The 22,279-nt window shown below is 38.3% G+C and overlaps 1 protein-coding gene across 1 annotated transcript in view; it reads left to right on the forward strand.

The window, feature by feature from the left end:
• The window catches only part of ISPD (isoprenoid synthase domain containing), a 368,609-nt gene that overhangs the window by 158,003 nt on the left and 188,327 nt on the right, over positions 1 to 22,279 (forward strand). Inside the window, exon 6 of the mRNA XM_018047357.1 lies at positions 6,702 to 6,799. Coding sequence (XP_017902846.1) covers positions 6,702 to 6,799 — 98 coding nt within the window. The remainder of the gene's footprint in view (positions 1 to 6,701; positions 6,800 to 22,279) is intronic.

Genomic DNA, 22,279 nt, shown 5'->3' on the forward strand with positions numbered 1-22,279 from the left:
TTGGCTTTTCCCAGTGAATTTTACAAAACCATTAAAAAGAAGAAATAATGTCAATTTACATCAAATAACGTCAATTTCATGGTGACTGCAGCCATGAAATTAAGACACTTATTCCTTGGAAGAAAAGTTATGACCGACCTAGACAGCATATTAAAAAGCAGACATTACTTTGCCAATAAAGGTCCGTCTAGTCAAGGCTATAGTTTCTCTGGTAGTCATGTATGGATGAGAGAGTTGGACTATGAAGAAAGCTGAGTGCCAAAGAATTGATGCTTTTGAACTGTGGTGTTGGAGAAGACTCTTGAGAGTCCCTTGGACTGCAAGGTGATCCAACCAGTCTATCCTAAATGAAATCAGTCCTGAATATTCATCTAAGGACTGATGCTAAAGCTGAGATTCCAATACTTTGGCCACCTGATGAGAAGAATGGACTCATTTGAAAAGACCTGATGCTGGGAAAGATTGAAGGCAGGAGGAGAAGGGGATTACAGAGGATGAGAGGGTTGGATGGCATCACTGACTCAATGGACATGAGTTTGAGTAAACGCCAGGAGTTGGTGATGGACAGGGAGGCCTGGCATGCTGCAGTCCATGGGGTCGCAAAGTTGGACACAACTGAGTGACTGAACACATTTTTCCAGAAAACAGAAAAAGAGAGAACAATTTTCCAATTTATCCTATGAAGGCAGTATAAATGTTTAGTGAAAATCTGACAAGGACCTTAGAAGAAAAAAATTACAGGCTAATTTTTGTCATAAACATAGGAGCAATATTCCGAAGATTGCATTATCAGATTAAAACATTATGAGTTAGAAAAAAGGAGATAAAATTTTATTCACAATTGACATGTTTTTGTATGTAAAAAATTGGAAATAAGTTGTAAACTCTTAGAATTTATAAGTGTATTTAGCACAGTTACTGAATACAAAAACGGTATAAAAATCTTAATATGTTTTTGTGTATCAACAAAGAGAAAATGTAATAAAATATTATTTGCAATAGCATCAACAAAGTTGTTTAGATATTTAGCAAACATTACTAAAGGACTCTGTACTAGAGATTATAAAGCTTTGAGAAAAACTTAGGAAGATATTAAATAAAGAAATATATTCATAATTGAAAACCTTGATATTTTAAAGGTGTCATTTTTGTCTAAAAAGCAGGTGATTTTGAGCAAATTTATTGTAAAATTTATTGCAAAGATTCCACCCCCGAAAAAGCTTTCTTTTTAGAACAGCTGACACATGGCATAAAATTAATATCATAGATTTTGAACTACTCCATTTTACTTATACAGTTGATCTTTGGACAACATGGGTATTAGAGGCACTGACCCTCCACAGAGCTGAAAATCCACATGTAGTTTACAGTTGGTCTTCCTTGTCTCTTGGCTCAACCAACTGTGGATTATATAGCACCGCACCAACTATACTATTTTCTGTTGAAAAACTGTGTATAAGTGGGTCCTTTGCAGATAAAACCCATGTTCAAGGGCTAACTGTACTTCATTTTTGAAGGGAGATGATGTCAATTTAAATTTATTGTTGATTTACACTTGATAGAGCTTGGAATTCGGTAAAGGATATATGATGCAACAAAGAAGGGATATCTGCATGCGTCGTGTTTTGTTTTAAAAAGTATTGTTTAGGCTCCGAGGTGCAGGCTGGTGGTCCTCGCTGGCTCCATTTACCTGAGGGACCTGCGGTCGCCCCTGCCGGCGCCGCAGCCCCCCGGGAGCCTGGCCCCGAGGTGTCAGATATTTCAGTCAAAGGAAGAAATAGTTCTGAGTCTCCTAAGATGGAATCTGTTGTTTGGGAATGTGGTTGATCAACTTGACACGTTGGCCACATGGTATCCGATGTAATAAAATGAAAAGAGGCAAGATGATGTCATTTTCCCATATTGTGAAACCAAAAACAAATGCCTTTTGTGAGACCAAGCTAACACACCTCTGACAGTGCAAAGAGTAATTCTGTTTGAAGAACTTAACAGTAAGATAGAAGAAATCCTTTCAAGCTGAGACCTGCAGGTGTACAAAGATCTAAAATACATATTGGGTAGGCCAGATCATCTGAATCCCATTCCATCGAGAAAGCATGGCTATGAGTTGGATCGTCTTCTGTCTGTGGCCCTTGACTACTATGTTTGTGGGCCATATAGGTGGGCATAGTTTGTTTTCTTTGAGCTTATTACCTTGAGGATGTGCCAGGATTTGCCTTATAACACTGCTTTCACGCCCAATCTTCTGAATCACTATAACCAACAGACGGCAGTTTTAGCAGTGGAGGTTCCCAGATTGTGGTGAGCCATATCCTCAGCTGGTGGACCTGAATTTAGCTGGAGCCTCAGTGGCAGTGCAGAGGGACTATGGCTTTTGGTGTCCCCAAGAGTTGAAAATCGATCCTGATCTTGGCTGTTCCGTTTTGCACATGCATGATTGTTCACCTACTTGTCCAAATATGTGCTTCAGGAGGGGAGAGCTTTCATTTGCTCGGTATTTCATAGGATTAATTTCAGTCATTTGCCTCTCTGCCAGGTTGTTTACTTTTTTAAATTTTTTGATTGATGTGATAAGATTCCGTTATCCTGAAAGACCCATTATAATGTATGCCATCTGCTACATGATGGTGTCATTAATTTTCTTTATTGGGTTTTTGCTTGAGGACCGAGTCACCTGCAGTGCATCCAGCCCTGCACAGTGTAAGGCTTCCACAGTGACCCAAGGATCTCATAACAAAGCCTGTATCATGCTTTTTATGAGACTCTATTTTTTTCACTATGGCTAGCAGCATTTGGTGGGTGATTCTTACCATCATGTGGTTCTTGGGGCTGTGCCAAAGTGGGGGTAGTGAAGCTATTGAGAAGAAAGCCTTGCTGTTTCATGCCAGTGTGTGGGGCAACCCTGGAATGCTGACCAGCATCCTTTTAGAGATGAATAAAATTGAAGGTGACGGTAAAAAAAATAATAATAAAAATAAAAAGTATTGTTTATGTATTATCTTATAAATTAGTAAGAATTATAGTGGTGCCATCATATTCAGTGTATATGTAGTCTGGGAAGGCCTTACAAATAGCTGTGAAATGAAGAGAAGCGAAAAGCAAAGGAGAAAAGGAAAGATATACCCATGTGAATGCAGAGTTCCACAGAATAGCAAGGAGAGACAAGAAAGCCTTCCTCAGCGATCAATGCAAAGAAATAGAGGAAAACAACTGAATGGGAAAGACTAGAGATCTCTTCAAGAAAATTAGAGCAAGTGTCAGACTTTTTTTTGGGGGGGGAGCTCCAAAATCACTGCAGATGGTGACTGCAGCCATGAAATTAAAAGACGCTTACTCCTTGGAAGGAAAGTTATGACCAACCTAGACAGCATATTCAAAAGCAGAGACATTACCTTGCCAACTAAGGTCCATCTAGTCAAGGCTATGTTTTTTCCAGTGGTCATGTATGGATGTGAGAGTTAGACTGTGAAGAAAGCTGAGCACCGAAGAATTGATACTTTTGAACTGTGGTGTTGGAGAAGACTCTTGAGAGTCCCTTGGACTGCAAGGATATCCAACCAGTCCATTCTGAAGGAGATCAGCCCTGGGATTTCTTTGGAAGGAGTGATCCTAAATCTGAAACTCCAGTACTTTGGCCACCTCCTGTGAAAAGTTGACTCATTGGAAAAGACTCTGATGCTGGGAGGGATTAGGGGCAGGAGGAGAGGGGGACGATAGAGGATGAGATGGCTGGATGGCATCACTGACTCGATGGATGTGAGTCTGAGTGAACTCTGGGAGTTGGATGGACAGAGAGGCCTGGCGTGCTGCGATTCATGGGGTCACAAAAAGTCGGACATGACTGAGCAACTGAACTGAACTGATAAATGTAGTGAGTTACTTGATGCTTACACAGTAGATTTTTTATTATAAGTTTTTGGTATGTGAAAGAAACATTTGGAAATATAATCAGACTTTTACTAGGATGTTATAATGTCCAAATATTTCTCCAAATATTTGAGAGGCTATAACACATATTTGAATTAACTTGGTTTTCAAAAGCTATTGCTTATATTATAGTTACAAGCAATAACTATAACCTTCTGATTTAAAGCTTTCAGGACACTCAAGTGTTCAGAACAGCATGCAACCATTACGTTCTGGCTTCACAGCATTCATTGCTGAATCATTCCATGTTTTTTTGAGTTCTTATTGTATATTATCAAAATCTTGTATCTTATCACAGTAACTTCATGCTTATAATCTTTCTACCCCCAAAACATTAAGTTTTAAAAAAATGTTGTTTCTCATCATAGCTTTCAAAGCCCCTTGCTTCCACTAAGCAAAACTTACTCACCTTTCAAGCGTGAACTCCTAGCTCATGTTAGTGTAAAGAATCATCTAATATTGTCAACCAAGTTATCTTTCTAATTGCAGTGATGTTCCATAGTACTTACTATCTTGACCATTCATTTGTGTTCTTAATTATATTTAATTAGGCTCCTGTATTTAAAACTTTTTATTTTGTGTTGGGGTGCAACTGACTAACAATGTTGTGATTCAAGTGAACAATGAAGGGACTCAGCCATACATACAAAGGTATCCAGTTCTCCCCCAAATTCTACTCTCTTCCAGGCTCCCACATTACACTGAACACAGATCCATGTGCTATACAGTAGGTCCTTGTTGGTGATCCATTTTAAATATAGCAGTGTGTATGTGTCCATCCCAAACTCCCTAACTACCCCTTCCCTCCATTCCCCTAGCAATTGTAAATTTGTTTTGTGAGTCTGTTTCTATTTTGTAAATAAGTTCATGTCATTTTTTTTTAGATGCCACACATATGGGATGTCAAACAATATTTCTCCTTTTCTGTCTGACTTCCTTCACTCATTATGACAGTCTGCTTACCATTGCTGCAAATGGCTTTATTTCATTCTTTTTAATGGTTGAGTAATATTCCATTGTATATATGTACCACATCTTCTTTATCCACTCCTCTGTTGATGAACGTTTAGGTTGCTTCCATGTCTTGGCTCATATAACTTAAAAGTATAGACATTTTCAACTTGGTAGGAGCCTTACTGATGGGTGAACACAGTCTTAAAAGGATAAAATGATTTTAAGATATTATAATTATAGCAGTTCCATTTTCAGTATAGTAGTATCTTCTCAGTCCATTTAAATTACTGTGCCTGCATTAGTTTTCTTGAATTTGTAGGATGTAAAAGAGTGAATGTGAAAGAATGTGAAACATTCTTATTTTTATAATTATGTTATTACAAAATAATTACAATTATAATTATGATATTTATAATATCAATTTATAATATTTATTATTATTATTATAAGGTAGACAGCATGATAGAAAAAGCACAAGCTTTGGGAAGACCTGGGTCTAAGTACCTTGTGATGAGTAAAAACAGGAATTATAATACTTAGCTAATAATCCATATTTATTTTGAGCCATTAAATGGGATAATGACTATGAAACATTAGAAACTTTCATAGGAAAATCCTTGATGTTCAGTTTATGTCAGATAACTCTTCAGTTTGGTGCTGTAGAATAGCTGTGTGTTTGTGTGCTTAATTTCTTCAGATTTGGATTCTTTTTCTTCTAATCATAACCCTGTGATCTTGGGCAAGTTACTTTGTTTCTCTGAAGTAAAGTTTCCTTAATCTGTTTTATAGATTCACAATAATACTGTTTGCAGGATCATCATGAGAATTGATGTGAATATAGGGTATGACTCTTGGAACATGCAATACTCTTGATAAGTGGGAAGTGGATAGTAGTAGGAATACCATTAACTGGTGACATTATTTTAAATGGTTTGTCATTCTCAGCTTTGTTTGGGTAAATCATTATTGCTAGAACAGTGTTTATAGAAAGCCTGTTATATGGAGTTACCAGTATAAGAAGCAGCTGGGTCAAGTGTTAAACCTACTTTGATTTGAGACTTCTATTTAAAATTAGGCTTTTTAAAAAAGTCCTTGACATAATACCATGAAATATTATCTTAAATTGGTAGTAATAAAGCCTTTTCTTAGTATTTTATATCTGCTATAAAGGAGGACTGTGTTTATTTTGTGAGAGTGTATCCAAGGTTTACCAAGGTGACTATCTCTATGTCATACAGCTTATGACTTTAAATTATATAATTTCCAGCCTTCCAAATTTGGAGAATATCTATTTTTGGCTATTTTAACATGTGGTAATAGTTAAAGAGGCAGTAATGTAATTGAATTGACTGAACCTAAAGGAATGGCAAGGAAAATGCTGTGTGTCATCCAGGTACCAGATGGCACAGTGAACTGTATGCAGGAGATATCTGATGGCCTAAAGAGAGGATCTGCTCGAGAGAAGGGATTCCACCAGATCCTGGGGGGATTCCTTGTAAATGCAGAAGGACTGAAGTCTTGAGCTAAAGAGCTGTCGCCTCCAGTTACTCTCTTGAGATGTTTCTGAAGATCTCTTATTTCTGTTGATTACATGATGTCCCAGTTATCTACCCACAAAATGTTAAATACATAGATTTACTGGCTTGATTGGTTAATGAGTCAAGAATATCTCTGTGTAGTTCAGGTCACTTCACTTGGCCCAAAGCCCACAAGCCCCTATTCAGTACTTATGAATAGCAGGTAAGTATAGGTTTCAGTGTACTAGGGCTTTGTTTCATAATCTGTGTGAAGCTTAAAATTTCATCTCTTTTTTATTTCAGAAAGAATTTCACAACAAGTTTGTGTAGTTATGGACACAAAAGAAGATGAAGAACGTGTAGGTTGTTGTCTTGAAGAAATGCTAAAAACAGAATTAAATGTAAGTATTCAAAGATCCAGTTTGATAAATGATATTAGATTGCCACATACTTTAGTTGTACAAAGATGGCTTCTCTTAGAAGGCATGAAAATGCTTTCAAGCTAATTTTCTTATTTTACTTTAATGAAATTCTTTGTTTTTTCCTACACTTTTGACTTGAGATACTGTCCATTCCTTTCATCTGCTCTCTTCTGGTCTTCCTCCCTAACTTCATCCTCTGAGTTCTGTTTCTCCTTTAAAATTCAGAGTCAGTGTGACTTCTTTAGAAAACCCCCCTGCCCTGGTACACTTGGGCCCCTGTGAGCTTGACACTTGTCTTGAGAGCCACAGTGTCTAGTGCATTCTACATACTTAACTAAAATTCACTGAAAACATGAAGAAACTAGATTGAGAGAGAAAAAGAGACAAACACATTTGCAAAAGATAGGATAATTATGATACTGAAGAGGTGAATGTGTATTTCTTGCTGCCACCTCCTTTTTCTGAACTGGTCAATGTCCAAGTTAACCTCATGTTTAATATTAGGGTTAAGGAAATGCAGAAGTAGTAGTGGATGTGAGGGGGAGTATAGGAATTATGTACTACTTTTACCCCTAAGGACATCCATTATTTTTATGATAATCTTGTGTTTTGAAATGTTTCTCTTGCCAAACTGATTTGAATTAAGTTTTCCACAATTTTCTTGTTTTCATTAAATTGTGTAACTGCCCAAGTTTATGGTCAATGTATGATGACTTTTTAACAACATACATAATTCTAGTTGAAAGTAAAAGGAACAAGTTTATTTTAGTAGGCTAGTTTTATCATAGTAGCAGTACAGAGAACAGGCTCTGGTATCAGGCTGCTGGTGCTTAGATGTCTGTTGTATTGCCTAATTTTCTTACCTTAAATTGAAAATGTTAATGATATCTTCATTGTAAAGTTGTTGGGGCAGTTGAACTTTAAAATTGTATTTTAATGCACTTAGAAAAGCATCTGCCATGTCATAAGTTTTCCGTGAATAGGAACTAAAATAGACTTGATGAGTTGAGATGAAGGTGTGACAGTATTAGGTAGTAAATCCTTGTGTTTGTTGCGGCACTAAGTCTTGTCTCACTCTTTGAGACCTCGTGGACTGCAGCATGCCAGGGCTCACTGTCCCTCACTATATCCTAGAGTTTGCCCAATTTCATGTTCATTGACTGCATGTCCAAGTAGTAAATACTACTAGTTTCCAAATTTCAGTCCTGTGTTAAATCCATGAACTGCTAAATACATAGATTCCTGAAATGTGTAAACATTTACTGAATCATCTGGGATAAGTTCTAGAATCTCAGTTTTCAACAAGCTCCCCTCGGTGGTTTTGATGGCAGTCAGTGCTAAATTCTACCAGTAGCATTTGGAGCAACAATTTAAAGCTGAAAAGAAATGGCAGCTATCTGGCTGTCTCTTGAGTTTGAAGGTTATATACTACATTCTTCTTTTCCATGTTGCTTCTATCTGTAGACTCTAGGTATTCTACTTCTGTTGCTGGAAATTTTAGCATCTTGTTCTTTGTTTTGTGTCTTGAATTCACTGCTGAGAATCTGTTTCTAAATTCTGTGCCCTCAGATGTGTAGAGCGGACTTTTGGACTTTGAGGGAGAGGGTGGGATGATTTGGGAGAATGGCACTGAAGCATGTATACTGTCATGTAAGAAACGAATCGCCAGTCTATGTTTGATTGCTGGATACAGGATGCTTGGGGCTGGTGCATGGGGATGATCCAGAGAGATGATATGGGGTGGGAGGTGGGAAGGGCATTTATGTTTGGGAACTCATGTATACCTGTGGTGGATTCATGTCAATGTATGGCAAAACCAGTACAGTATTGTAAAGTAAAATAAAGTAAAAATAAAAATTAAAAAAAAAATTCTGTGCCCATATTCCATTGCTGTGTCCTGGGGGATGTTTAAGTGTAGATAACTTACCATTGTCTGACCTCCTGGGGCAATAGTTTGGACACTGGCAACATTTTGCCTGAAAAATAATCTTCTACTCTTGGATAATTTCATTCATGCTCTACCCACTCAGTGCAGAAACCAATAGGATGGGACCCTGAAAGACTGTGACTGGAACTTTGGCTATCAACCCTTGGTTTAGAAAGCTGGGTTCTAAAAATGGGTTCAATACTCTTGTTGAGCACCCAACTGTTGGATCCTATGTTATTTATCCCTTGATCTTCTCCGTGTTAGATACTACAAAGAGTCCTTTTTGTTAAAAATTGTTGTGGTAGTCTCTTTTTGTTCCTGCTTTTCCTGTATATGCTTGGTAATTATTGACCTAAAACAGACTGCTGTATCTTTCTTCAGCAAAGATAGGTTTCTTTGGGGTAAACAGAGGAGTGAAATTTGTGGTCTGCAACCATGACAAGCCACAAGTAAGTACCCCCATAGCAAGGGAAGAACACTTTTATAGAAGGGAAAAGGAAGTTGGGAGGGCTAGAGTGAACAGACAGACCATGGTTTTCCATTTACTGAGTCCTCTCCAGGAAAGATGAGTGCTTGCTCTTGTAGAACAGACTGTAGTAGCAGGTTGTGAGATCTCCCCATTCTGGTCTCCCAGCTCTGTTTTAACAGAAATTTCTATTTATTCATTGCTTGTTGTTTTGTTGTTTTAATTTTTTTGGTGTATAGTTGATTTACAATGTTGTGTTTCTGCTGTACAGCAAAGTGGATCAGTTATACAGATATGTATATATACTCTTTTCAAGATTGTTTTCTCATATAAGTCATTACAGAATATTGAGTAGAGTTCCTTATGTTATACGGTAGGTTCTTATTAGTTAACTGTTTTATTTATAGTAGGGCTTCCCATGCATCTCAGTCTGTAAAGCATCTGCCTGCAGTGCCAGAGAGACCTGGATTCAATTCCTGGGTCAGGAAGTTCCCCTGGAGAAGGAAATAGCAACCCACTCCAGTATTGTTGCTTGGAGAATCCCATGGACAGAGGAGCCGGGCAGGCTACAGTTCATGGGACTGCAACAGTTGGGCATGACTTAGTGCTTTTTTTTTTTTTTTTTTGTAATAGTGTGTATAGTCAATTCCAATCTCCGATTTATCTGTGCCCCTCTTTCTCCTCTGGTAACCATGAGTTTGTTTTCTGCATCTGTGACTCATTTCTGTTTTGTTAAGACCATTTGCAGCATTTTTTTTTTTTAGATTCCACGTATGAGTGATATCATGTGATACTTGTCTTTCTGTATCTGACTTACTTCACTCAGTGTAACGATCTCTAGATCCATCCAGATCGTTGCAAATGGCATTATTTTATTATTTATGGCTGAGGAATATTCTGTTTTCTGTATGTACCATATCTTTTTTATCCATTCTTCCTTTGGTGGACATTTAGGTTTCTCTCATGTCCTGGCTATTGTATATAGTGCTGCAGTGAACATTGGGGCCCATGTATCTTTTTGAATCATTGTTTAAATAAAGATATGACATTTAGGTATACACACAGTGGTATATAACTGGCACTGTGTGATTTTTTTCCCATCACCTAGCTTCTCAGGTCCTATCCTCAGTTCCAGTGTCCATTATTTTCAGCGCTCTTCATCTGTCTGTCTGTTGGGTCTCATGTGGATACGAGTTGCTGTCATCCTAACTGTGCTGAAAAATAAATACTAAGTCTATTTTTTAACTTCTGGCTGCAATGTTTTCCTCAATTACTTTTCCTCAGTTACTCTCAATGCACATATTAAAATTTCATAGAAAACTCAAAGCCTGCTATCTTCTCTCTTTCAGCTACCTTTTGTTTCATACATTTCTTTACTTGGATACCATGATCCTTCACTTTAGTGGATCATGGCTCTTTTATCAGTATCTCTGATTCTCTTGTCCTTCTATTAAGACCTGTTTTGTAAAACCTTGTTCATGTTGTCAATTTAACTTTTCACTTCTCTGAGCCTATATCTCATCTTAATACTGCTGGAGAAAATTACACAGCAGTGCAGATTATTGTCATTTAAAAATGATGGTTTTCATTTTGCAGTGAGCACTAAATATTGTAAAGTAAGTGTACCATGATTCCATCATCAGCTCCTTGTTCTCCTCAGTGGATATTTTAAACTTTTTCCTCTCCTTAAATGTCTAACCCAGGTTTCTTAACGTCAGCACTATAGCATTTTGGACTATATATTGTGAGGAACTTTCCTATACCTTGTACAGTTTAGCAGCGTACCTGTCTTCTACCCACTAGTTGACAGTGTTATACCCCCTGGTTGTAGCAAGCAAAATGTTCTCAGACATTGCTAAAGGTTGCCTGGAGTGGGGCAAAACCACCCTCCAGTTCAGAATCACTGGTCTAACCCAACCATTAGTACATCCACTCTTAGATATGATCTTGCCTCTAGCTTCAGAGTGTAATTACGTACTCAAATATGAGAACATTCTTATCTTCCAAACACCAGACCTTTCAAGAACCTTGCTTCTGTAGCCACCTTTTCATTAAAACTATTTCCTCTCCTGAGCTTTGATTTTGCTTTTGTCTTCTCCCTCCCCCATTGATACATGTTCCTTCCATTAAAACAAAAACAAAGAAGTAGTTCTAAAAGCGAGGTTACCCTGTAGTAATCTTGCATAATTTTAGGATCATTTATCTTCTTGTTCCTCAATCATCACACCCTGGCTTCTACCCCAACCTTCCATGGGAACTGCTCTCAGTGAGGTCCTTAGCGACTGACCGTTCTATGGGAAATCCATAAGACCTTTATTGGGCTCTTACCTTATCTATTGTACCCCTTGACTCTCTTGTATGATACTCTTTTTTTTCCTAGGAGGAATCTTATCCAGTGGATTCTGTAACATCTTGTCTTTCCTATTAACCTGTTTCATTTTTGGTTTCTTCTTCCAAGTTTCTTTTGCAGGATTCAAGATTCTATTGATGATTTTTAGATTTTCGTACATATTTCTTTTCTTTTCTTTTCTTTTTTTAAACTTTACAATACTGTATTGGTTTTGCCATACATCAACATGAATCTGCCACAGGTGTACATAAGTTCCCACTCCTGAACCCCCCTCCCTCCTCCCTCCCCATACCATCCCTCTGGGTTATCCCAGTGCACCAGCCCCAAGCATCCTGCATCCTGCATCGAACCTAGACTGGCGATTCGTTTCTTATATGATATTATACGTTTCAATGCCATTCTCCCAAATCATGCTGCCCTCTCCCTCTCTCACAGAGTCAAAAAGTCTATTCTGTACATCTGTGTCTCTTTTGCTGTCTCTCATACAGGGTTATCATTACCATCTTTCTAATTTCCATATATATGTGTTAGTATACTGTATTGGTGTTTTTCTTTCTGGCTTACTTCACTCTGTATAATTGGCTCCAGTTTCATCCACCTCATTAGAAATGATTCAAATGTATTTTCTTTCATTGCTGAGTAATACTCCATTGTGTATATGTACCACAGCTTTCTTATCCATTCATCTGCTGATGGACATCTAGGTTGCTTTCATGTCCTGGCTATTATAAACAGTGCTGTGATGAACATTGGGGTACACATGTCTCTTTCAATTCTAGTTTCCTTGGTGTGTATGCCCAGCAGTGGGATTGCTGGGTCATAAGGCAGTTCTGTTTCCAGTTTTTTAAGGAATCTCCACACTGTTCTCCATAGTGGCTGTACTAGTTTGCATTCCCACCAACAGTGTAAGAGGGTTCCCCTTTCTCCACACCCTCTCCAGCATTTATTGCTTGTAGACTTTTGGATCGTAGCCATTCTGACTAGCATGAAATGGTACCTTATTGTGGTCTGGATTTGCATTTCTCTGATAATGAGTGATGTTGAGCATCTTTTCATGTGTTTGTTAGCCATCTGTATGTCTTCTTTGGAGAAATGTCTATTTAGTTCTTTGGCCCATTTTTTGATTGGGTCATTTATTTTTCTGGAATTGAGCTGCAGGAGTTGCTTGTATATTTTTGAGATAAGTTGTTTGTCAGTTGCTTCATTTGCTATTATTTTCTCCCATTCTGACGGCTGTCTTTTCACCTTGCTTATAGTTTCCTTTGTTGTGCAGAAGCTTTTAATTTTAACTAGGTCCCATTTGTTTATTTTTGCTTTTATTTCCAATATTCTGGGAGGTGGGTCATAGAGGATCCTGCTGTGATGTATGTTGGAGAGTATTTTGCCTATGTTCTCCTCTAGGAGTTTTATAGTTTCTGGTCTTACATTTGATCTTTAATCCATTTTGAGTTTATTTTTGTGTATGGTGTTAGAAAGTGATCTAGTTTCATTCTTTTACAAGTGGTTGACCAGTTTTCCCAGCACCACTTGTTAAAGAGACTGTCTTTTCTCCATTGTATATTCTTGCCTCCTTTGTTTAAGATAAGGTGTCCATAGGTGTGTGGATTTATCTCTGGGCTTTCTATTTGGTTCCATTGATGTATATTTCTGTCTTTGTGCCAATACCATACTGTCTTGATGACTGTGGCTTTGTAGTAGGGCCTGAAGTCAGGCAGGTTGATTCCTCCAGTTCCATTCTTCTTTCTCAAGATTGCTTTGGCTATTTGAGGTTTTTTGTATTTCCATACAAATTGTGAAATTATTTGTTCTAGCTCTGTGAAAAATACCTTTGGTAGCTTGATAGGGATTGCATTGAATCTATAGATTGCTTTGGGTAGTATACTCATTTTCACTATATTGATTCTTCCAATCCATGAACGCAGTATATTTCTCCATCTGTTAGTGTCCTCTTTGATGTCTTTCACCAGTGTTTTGTAGTTTTCTATATATAGATCTTTAGTTTCTTTAGGTAGATAGAAGCAACACAAGCTGGAATCAAGATTGCCGGGAGAAATATCAATAACCTCAGATATGCAGATGACACCACCCTTATGGCAGAAAGTGAAGAGGAACTAGAAAGCCTCTTGATGAAAGTGAAAGAGGAGAGTGAAAAAGTTGGCTTAAAGCTCAACATTCAGAAAATGAAGATCATGGCATCTGGTCCCATCACTTCATGGGAAATAGATGGGGGAACAGTGGAAACAGTGGCAGACTTTATTTTTGGGGGCTCCAAAATCACTGTGGATGGTGATTGCAGCCACGAAATTAAAAGACACTTACTCCTTGGAAGAAAAGTTATGACCAACCTAGACAGCATATTTAAAAGCAGAGACATTACTTTGCCAACTAAGGTCCGTCTAGTCAAGGCTTTAGTTTTTCCTGTGGTCACGTATGGATGTGAGAGTTGGACTGTGAAGAAGGCTGAGCACTGAAGAATTGATGCTTTTGAACTGTGGTGTTTAAGAAGACTCTTGAGAGTCCCTTGGACTGCAAGGAGATCCAACCAGTCCATTCTGAAGGAGATCAACCCTGGGATTTCTTTGGAAGGAATGATGCTAAAGCTGAAACTCCAGTACTTTGGCCACCTCATGCGAAGAGTTGACTCATTGGAAAAGACTCTGATGCTGGGGGAGATTGGGGGCAGGAGGAGAAGGGGACGACCGAGGATGAGATGGCTGGATGGCATCACGGACTCGATGGACGTGAGTCTGAGGGAACTCTGGGAGATGGTGATGGACAGGAAGGCCTGGCATGCTGCAATTCATGGGGTTGCAAAGAGTCGGACACGACTGAGCGACTGAAGTGGACTGAACTGATTCCTAAGTATTTTATTCTTTTTCTTGCAATGTTGAATGGAATTGTTTCCTTAATTTCTTTTTCTACTTTCTCATTATTAGTGTATAGGAATGCAAGGCATCTGTGTGTTGATTTTATATCCTGAAACTTTACTATATTCATTGATTACGTCTAGTAATTTTCTGGTGGAGTCTTTAGGGTTTTCTATGTAGAGGATCATGTCATCTGCAAACAGTGAGACTTTTGCTTCTTCTTTCCCAATTTGGATTCCTTTTATTTCTTTTTCTGCTCTGATTGCTTTGGCCAGAACTTCCAGAACTATGTTGAATAGTAGTGGTGAAAGTGGAATTGAAAAATAAAAGCCATATGATTATCTCAATAGATGCAGAGAAAGCCTTTGACAAAATTCAACATCCATTTATGATAAAAACTCTCCAGAAAGCAGGAATAGAAGGAACATATATCAACATAATAAAAGCTATATATGACAAACCCACAGCAAACATTATCCTCAATGGTGAAAAATTGAAAGCATTTCCTCTAAAGTCAGGAACAAGACAAGGATGTACATATTTCTTTTTTAAAGAAGTTGATGGCTTCATGGATCTTTTGTTTGCTAGGGACACAAAATATTCTGTAGGCCTGAGTTTAATCACTTTGCTGCATGTCAGATCTGTATATTCAACCAGAAGTCCTTTAAATATCAATGATATTTCACTTTCACAGATTCTTTTTCCAGCCAGTCCTCCATCTACTGGGGGTATCAGTTTCTGAAAGTGTGTATCATTTACTTAGTTATCTAAAGCTTGTGTGAGGTCTGACTCATTCTCTGTCTCACTCGTGAAGCAAATCAAGTTCCAAAGCATTTGAATTCTGCCTCTCATTTATCCTTCCTATGTTCCTTTGCTCTTGATTACCACTGCCACTGTTCTATGCACCATGACTCTTGTCCAGATTATTGTAACAGTCTGTTAGCTCCCCACCAGCCTTCAATGTTACTCTTCCCAGATTTATTCTTTATGGGGCTGTTTGAATGATGATTATAAACTGTTCATCTTATGATATTATGCCCCAGTCAAATCTGTTTCTTGGTTTTCCATTGCTTCTAAAGTAGTATGAAAATTCCTTGGTATGTCTCATAAGATCTCTCACACCTTACTAGTACTACTAATAATAATAACAAAAACGGCAATAATAACAGCCAGCAATTTTCAGCACTTATTTTGTGTTAGGTGCCATAGCTTTAAATGCGCTTAACAACCTTTTGAAATGTGTACTGTTATCCTTATTTTCCAGAAGAAAGAACTGGGACATAGAGGGGATATTTAAATGGTTCTCGTTAACATTGCTATGAAGGGGGAGCACAGGTACATGGAGGTGAACTTGGACTCAGGTAACACCAAATCTATCTTAACTGGTACCCTGGCCAAAGAGCTCTGCACTCTATAACCATGCCCTCTTCAGGCCAGCTTTACTTTCTGTAGTTTCTCAAATGCGATAGTACTGTCTGCCTCATGGCCTTCACCCATGATGTAATTTTCCCCCAGGAAGCTTTTCCTGCTTGTTTTTCTCTGAATTCTGGTTTATGTATCCTTCTCTTTTGTTCTGTGGAGGCTCTACAGCCCCATGTGAGGTCTTCCCAAATCATGATGCAGTCTTGATAAAAGGTAGACATTTATAGAATGTTGAATAGATAAATAAGTGACTAGATAAACGATCATGATTTCTTATTACTAAGCTGAACATTGTCTTACATATTGTACCATGTTTGCTGCATAACAAGTTACCCCAAAATGTAGTGACCTTAATTAACAAACATTTACTCTCTCACAGTTTCTGTGGGTCAGAAATGTAGGCACAGTTTAGCCAGGTTCCTTTGACTCAAGGTCTTTCATCTGATTTCAGTCAAGCTGTCTGACCTCGGTAGACTGTCCTCTGCAGTCGAAGCTGAAGACTTGATGTGGAAGTGGATTCTGCTCTCACACCCACCTGGTTATTAGTAGGTCTCGGTCACCTGCATGCGGGCTTCTCCACAGGGCTGCCTCACCACATGGCACTCAGGATCGAAGGCACAGTGCTTTTGTAATCTAATCTGAAAAGTGACACTCCATTGATTCTTTCATATTCTGTTGATTTGAATCAAGTCCGTATGTCGAGCCCACACTCCAAAGGGAGGGAATCATACAAGACTGTGCATATTGGGAAGCGTGGATATCATTGTGGGGTGCGTATTAGAGACTGATTATCACAAACTTATTATCTAAAAATAAATCTCTTACTAAGTTGCAAAATAGAAAATGCCCACTAGTATTGCCATCCTCCTTATCTGTGGCCTGTGAGGCAGACTATATATAGACCTGTGTCTCCTCTGAACATCAGAAATTTGCTTTATTGTACCTAAACTTTCCTCATTGGGAACATTAGCCATCTCAACTATAATTCCCTAGTGAAATAAGTGTAGGTACAATCTATTAATATATGGAATCTAGTCCTTAGTACTTAAGTCTACCAGAAATTCTGTATAAAAATTGCAGAGTTGATCAGGAAATGCTGAATAGTTTTGGAATCAGTGCCAGACAAGGAGCACCAACTAGCCCAAACTAATGGCCTGAGAACATACTCTCGCCAAGGAATGAATATAATCTCCTGAATTAAATGTCTAATGTAAGCCAGCCTAACAAATCTTCAGATTCCAACCAAGAAAAAAATTAAAGATTAATTTGTTCATATTTTTATGATGATCAGTCCTTAGTATAGCCCTATAACCTGTTGTATAATCTGATGAAACATACTGAGTATAGACTGAATTTTAGAAGAAATGAGCCTAATGAAGTTATAGCTTGTAAGGTGGAAGTTCGTGTGTCTCGTTAACTGACTCAGGCAATCTTGGTTGACCTAAAGAGGAGATGTCATTCCTTTCTGCTAAATCTGCCCTATCTCCTAAATTTGCCTAAAAACTATTAAACCCCACAAGGACTATATCAGAATGTTTTCTGTTATAAACAGTCACAACACTAACAATGATTGAGTGCCCTCCATGTTCTAGAGAGAATAATATGTACCTTAATCCTTTAAAATAAACCTATGACCTTCCTTCTCATTTTATAAATAAAAATAGGGAGACCTATGGCTTAATACTTTGTCCTAAGAATATGTAACTCATTGACTGTAGGTGCTGCTTGATTCATTATGATTTCTACTACTGAATACTTTTCTAAGAAAAGATGAAAGAAAAGATTTTAAGTTTGACAGAAGGCTTATACCTAAGGTCAGAAAGAAGTCTCCTTGGGAAAGTAATTAGCAGTTTTCTGTCACTTTTCTCTCCCTTTATAAGGGCACATTTACCTTACCGCATTTTCAGCCCATAACTTACAGATGCAAAATGCCACATATTCTAATATTTTTACCCCCAGAGCTTTTGTCTGATTTTGAAAAGAACATATATAAACGGTGAAGTCACACTACTGAAATCCAGGCATCTGTAGGGCAGATCCATGTAGGTGTGGAGTTGCTCAGTGCACAATGGGAAGATTGTTTTATTGGCATGAAAAGAAAGAAAATTTCCTTATGAAACTAAAGGAAGAGATTGGATATGCTTATTATAATTATCCATGCTAGATTGTGAGCCATACTTCAGTGCATTGAATATCTCAACTCAAATGTAATGATACATGCCAAACACATGGAAGAGATAGCTAAAAGGTGAAATAAAGAATTAACTGAATAGAGAACCCTTCTTCCACCCTCCATTCATGTGCATATTTCACTTGAAGTAAAATTTCCAGTCTTGATTATCAGGCTTGATTTCTTTAAGGAGACTGAAGTATTTCACAGAACCAAGCTACCTCAGAGACAGAGATCTCCAGAAGGTACATCAGGGCAGTAGACAGTAATGGAAGAAACTTTTTCCCTTCTTCCCAACCCTTGTTGAAAAATAATTCATGCTATATACCGTGCTGAGAATAGTAAGGAATTTATAAGTAGGAAAGTTAGTCTTTCATTAGTTCCTTAGTTCATGAGTATCTTTCAGTTCAGTTCAGTTCAGTCGCTCAGTCGTGTCCGACTCTTTGTGACCCCATGAATTGCAGCACGCCAGGCCTCCCTGTCCATCACCAACTCTCGGAGTTCACTCAGACTCACATCCATCGAGTCCGTGATGCCATCCAGCCATCTCATCCTCGGTCATCCCCTTCTCCTCCTGCCCCCAATCTCCCCTAGCATCAGAGTCTTTTCCAATGAGTCAACTCTTCGCATGAGGTGGCCAAAGTACTGGAGTTTCAGCTTCAGCATCATTCCCTCCAAAGAAATCCCAGGGCTGATCTCCTTCAGAATGGACTGGTTGGATCTCCTTGCAGTCCAAGGGACTCTCAAGAGTCTTCTCCAACACCACAGTTCAAAAGCATCAATTCTTCAGCGCTCAGCCTTCTTCACAGTCCAAATCTCACATCCATACATGACCACAGGTAAAACCATAGCCTTGACTAGGTGAACCTTTGTTGGCAAAGTAATGTCTCTGCTTTTAAATATGCTATCTAGGTTGGTCATAACTTTTCTTCCAAGGAGTAAGCGTCTTTTAATTTCATGGCTGCAGTCACCATCCACAGTGATTTTGGAGCCCCCCAAAATAAAGTCTGCCACTATTTCCACTGTTTCCCCATCTATTTCCCATGAAGTGATGGGAAATAGTGATGTTAGTTTTAGAACTAACACCCAAAAAAAATTGTGAATAGAGAGCAGTAAATGAGAATCTCTTGGCAGATGTGGCATCCATTTAAGGCTAGACTGGTAATGGGGCTTCCCTGGTGGCTCAGATGGTAAAGAATCTGCCTTTAAGAGAGACCTGGGAGACCTGGATCAGGAAGATCCCCTGGAGAAGGGTATGGCAACCCACTCCAGTAATCTTGCCTGGAGAATCCCATGGACAGAGTAGCCTGGCGGACTACAGTCCATGGGGTCTCAAAGAATCGGACATGACTAAGTGACTAACACACAGACTGGTACGCAGGAGTTAGCTATTTAATACAGGAGGGACAATATGTGAAAACCCTCAAAGAGTTCCGTTCAGGGGCTCCGCAGTAAGACTTGTGTGACTGGAGTGGAGGTGGACTGGTGGGAGGTGCGGGCAAGAGACTGGGGCGGGTCTAAATGCGGCCTTGTAGGTTTCGTTAGATTACCGTGACTGCTGCTACCAACTCCTCTGCTACTGTGATCACTACCATTGCTCATATTTTGTGCTAAAAGCAAAATGAAGTGGTGGAAGACTTCAGCTGAAAATGCCATGATCCAGTTTAACTAGATTGTTGGCTGTTGCTCCTTTAAAGTAAAATTCTATAGAAAAAGGAAGCATTTAATGTTTTCATACATCACAGTACCCCTAAAATCACAAGTGTCTTTAACTCAATTTTTGTTCCTATAATAAAAGGAAAGCACCTCCTGAAGAATGCTGATCTATAATCTGAACAAACAAGGACCATAGGGGCTTTTTGTATTTCGCTTATCCACCCTTACCTGTTTCCTGGAGCATATAATTTAATTATTGTTTAATGTAACCACAAATGACAAACAGGATATAGTTGAAAATCATTTGTTTTCCTGGGTGAAAGGCATGCTTTGGTTTTATCGAGGCTGTCTGGGGTACTTAGTTTATTTTTCCTAATGCCTTCAAGGTTTTGTCCAGTGTATGGATCTGTGCCTTTTTTTATAGACCTAACTGAATTCAGTGTATTAAATAGTAGTCAAGCAAACATCCAAAGCAGCAAATGAAGTAAGAAGAAAAGCAGAAATTAAAGAAACAGAACAAACTCAGTTATCTTAGCATTTTAAGACCTGTTCAAACTACGGCTGAAAGTAAAAAGCGTTAAGTTACTCAGTCATGTTTGACTCTTTGTGACCCTGTGGATTGTAGCTCGCCAGGCTCCCTGGTCCATGGGATTCTCCAGGCAAGAATACTGGAGTGGGTTGTCATGCCCATCTCCAGAGGATCTTCCCAACCCAGGGATCGAATTCAGGTCTCCCAGGTCTCTCTTGAAGGCAGATTCTTTACCAGTCTGAGCCACCAGGGAAGCCTCACAGGTTATTTCTTGCTTGTTTGAACACATAACAGTTTTAAACAATGTTTAAAATAGCGATTTTTCTTTTCTTTGAAGCTGAATGCTGTACAGTGTAATAGTGAAATAACACTGTGAACACCATTTCTTGGACCTCTGATTCTAAACAATGCCAACACAGTTAATTCAGTTAGAGTATGTGGTTTTGGTGTATGTTCAAGACTACAGAAATTAGCTGAAGGCCATCCAATAAAATCCATTTAGTTTCTTTGGGATGTTAGCCAGATTTTCTGATCAGTTTTCCAGAGGTAGAAAGGTCCAAAGTTACAGGACCACCTAGTTACTTGGGATGGTATTAATTATGTTCATGCTCTAGTTAATAAAATTAACAGTTTATAATTATATGGATTGTCAAAGTTTTAGAATATGGTTATTAATGAGAGAGTAAGGATTATCATCCCTAAATGGCACTTTCTCTACTTTTTCTTTGTGTACTTAACATGTCTTTACCTTTTGTATCTGTGTATATTTTTAAAACATAAGGACATATTGAAATATCATTTTCCCCAAAGAAACCAGATGGTTAATTTGTAAAAATGATAATCCTTGTCTGGTTAGTCACGGAGTCATTGCACACAAGTTCTAGTTATGTTATGCTAAGTTGAAAACAGACAATTTGAGAGAATAGCCATTAGTCTAACTTTGGGCATATATTTGTAAAAATCAAGTCTCCTCTTATAATTCAGGAAATTGATTTTACACACATGGTAGATATGTTTAGAGAGAAGATTTTTATAAAAAGCTGAAAAAAATTGCTCTTTGGCATGTAGATAATAGTTCTAACCCTCAACTGTTGACTTTCATGAATATGTATACACTACTTTTTTATGCTGTTTAAACTGAGATAGAATTTTAAAGCTTAGTTCATTTCACTGATTTCATTTCATTTTATTGATTTCTTTTTGGTTCTGAATAGATGATAAGTAATATTTTTAAATAATCATTTTATACTTATTAATGTTTCCCAGAATAATTGAATTTGGCGATATGTTTCAACTATTTGCCTGAAGCATGACTATACTTAGTAACACCATAAAGTAGATTATTCTGTTGTTCTGGTGACTTTAAGTATATAACAGCTCTGAGGTTTTTGTTGTGTTAGGGAAACTGAACCAAATATACTCCTTTGAACTTGTGGTCAGAATAAATTATCAATGGTATTTTGGTACCTGAGAACTTGTTTTCAAAGCCTTATACATAGTTGTCTGCTTAGGTTGAAAATCTCTCTCTCTTCTCATTCGCTCAGTGACTGTTCACTGCAAGTGAGTCAAAGTCTGTACATTTTAACCTGTTATTTCAGACTTGTCACAGTTGGTACTGAATCTTTCGGGCTTCCCTGGTGACTCACTGGTAGAGAATCCATCTCCCAATGCCGGAGACACGGGTTCTATCCCTAGGTCAGGAAGATCCCCTGGAGGAAGAAATGGCACCCCACTCCAGTATTCTTGCCTGGGAAATCCCATGGACAGAGGAGCCTGGTGGGTTGCAGTCCATGGGGCTGCAAAGAGTTGGACATGACTGAGCATGCATGCACGTGTGTAAGTCAATCCCAGACTCCCTCCCCCTCTTCCTCTTGGTAGCCATAAGCTTGTGTTCTGCTTCTGCGACTCTACTTCCATTTTGTAGATGAGTTTATTTGTGTACTTTTTTTTTAGATTCCACATATAAGTGATATCACATAGATCTTATCTAATCATTTTGAACATACTTGCTATATTTGTGGTGTGTTATTTTAAACACTTGTCTGATAAAATGCATTTTTTAAAGCACAATT

Source organism: Capra hircus, chromosome 4, assembly GCF_001704415.2.
Source record: "Capra hircus breed San Clemente chromosome 4, ASM170441v1, whole genome shotgun sequence".
NCBI lineage: Eukaryota > Metazoa > Chordata > Mammalia > Artiodactyla > Bovidae > Capra > Capra hircus.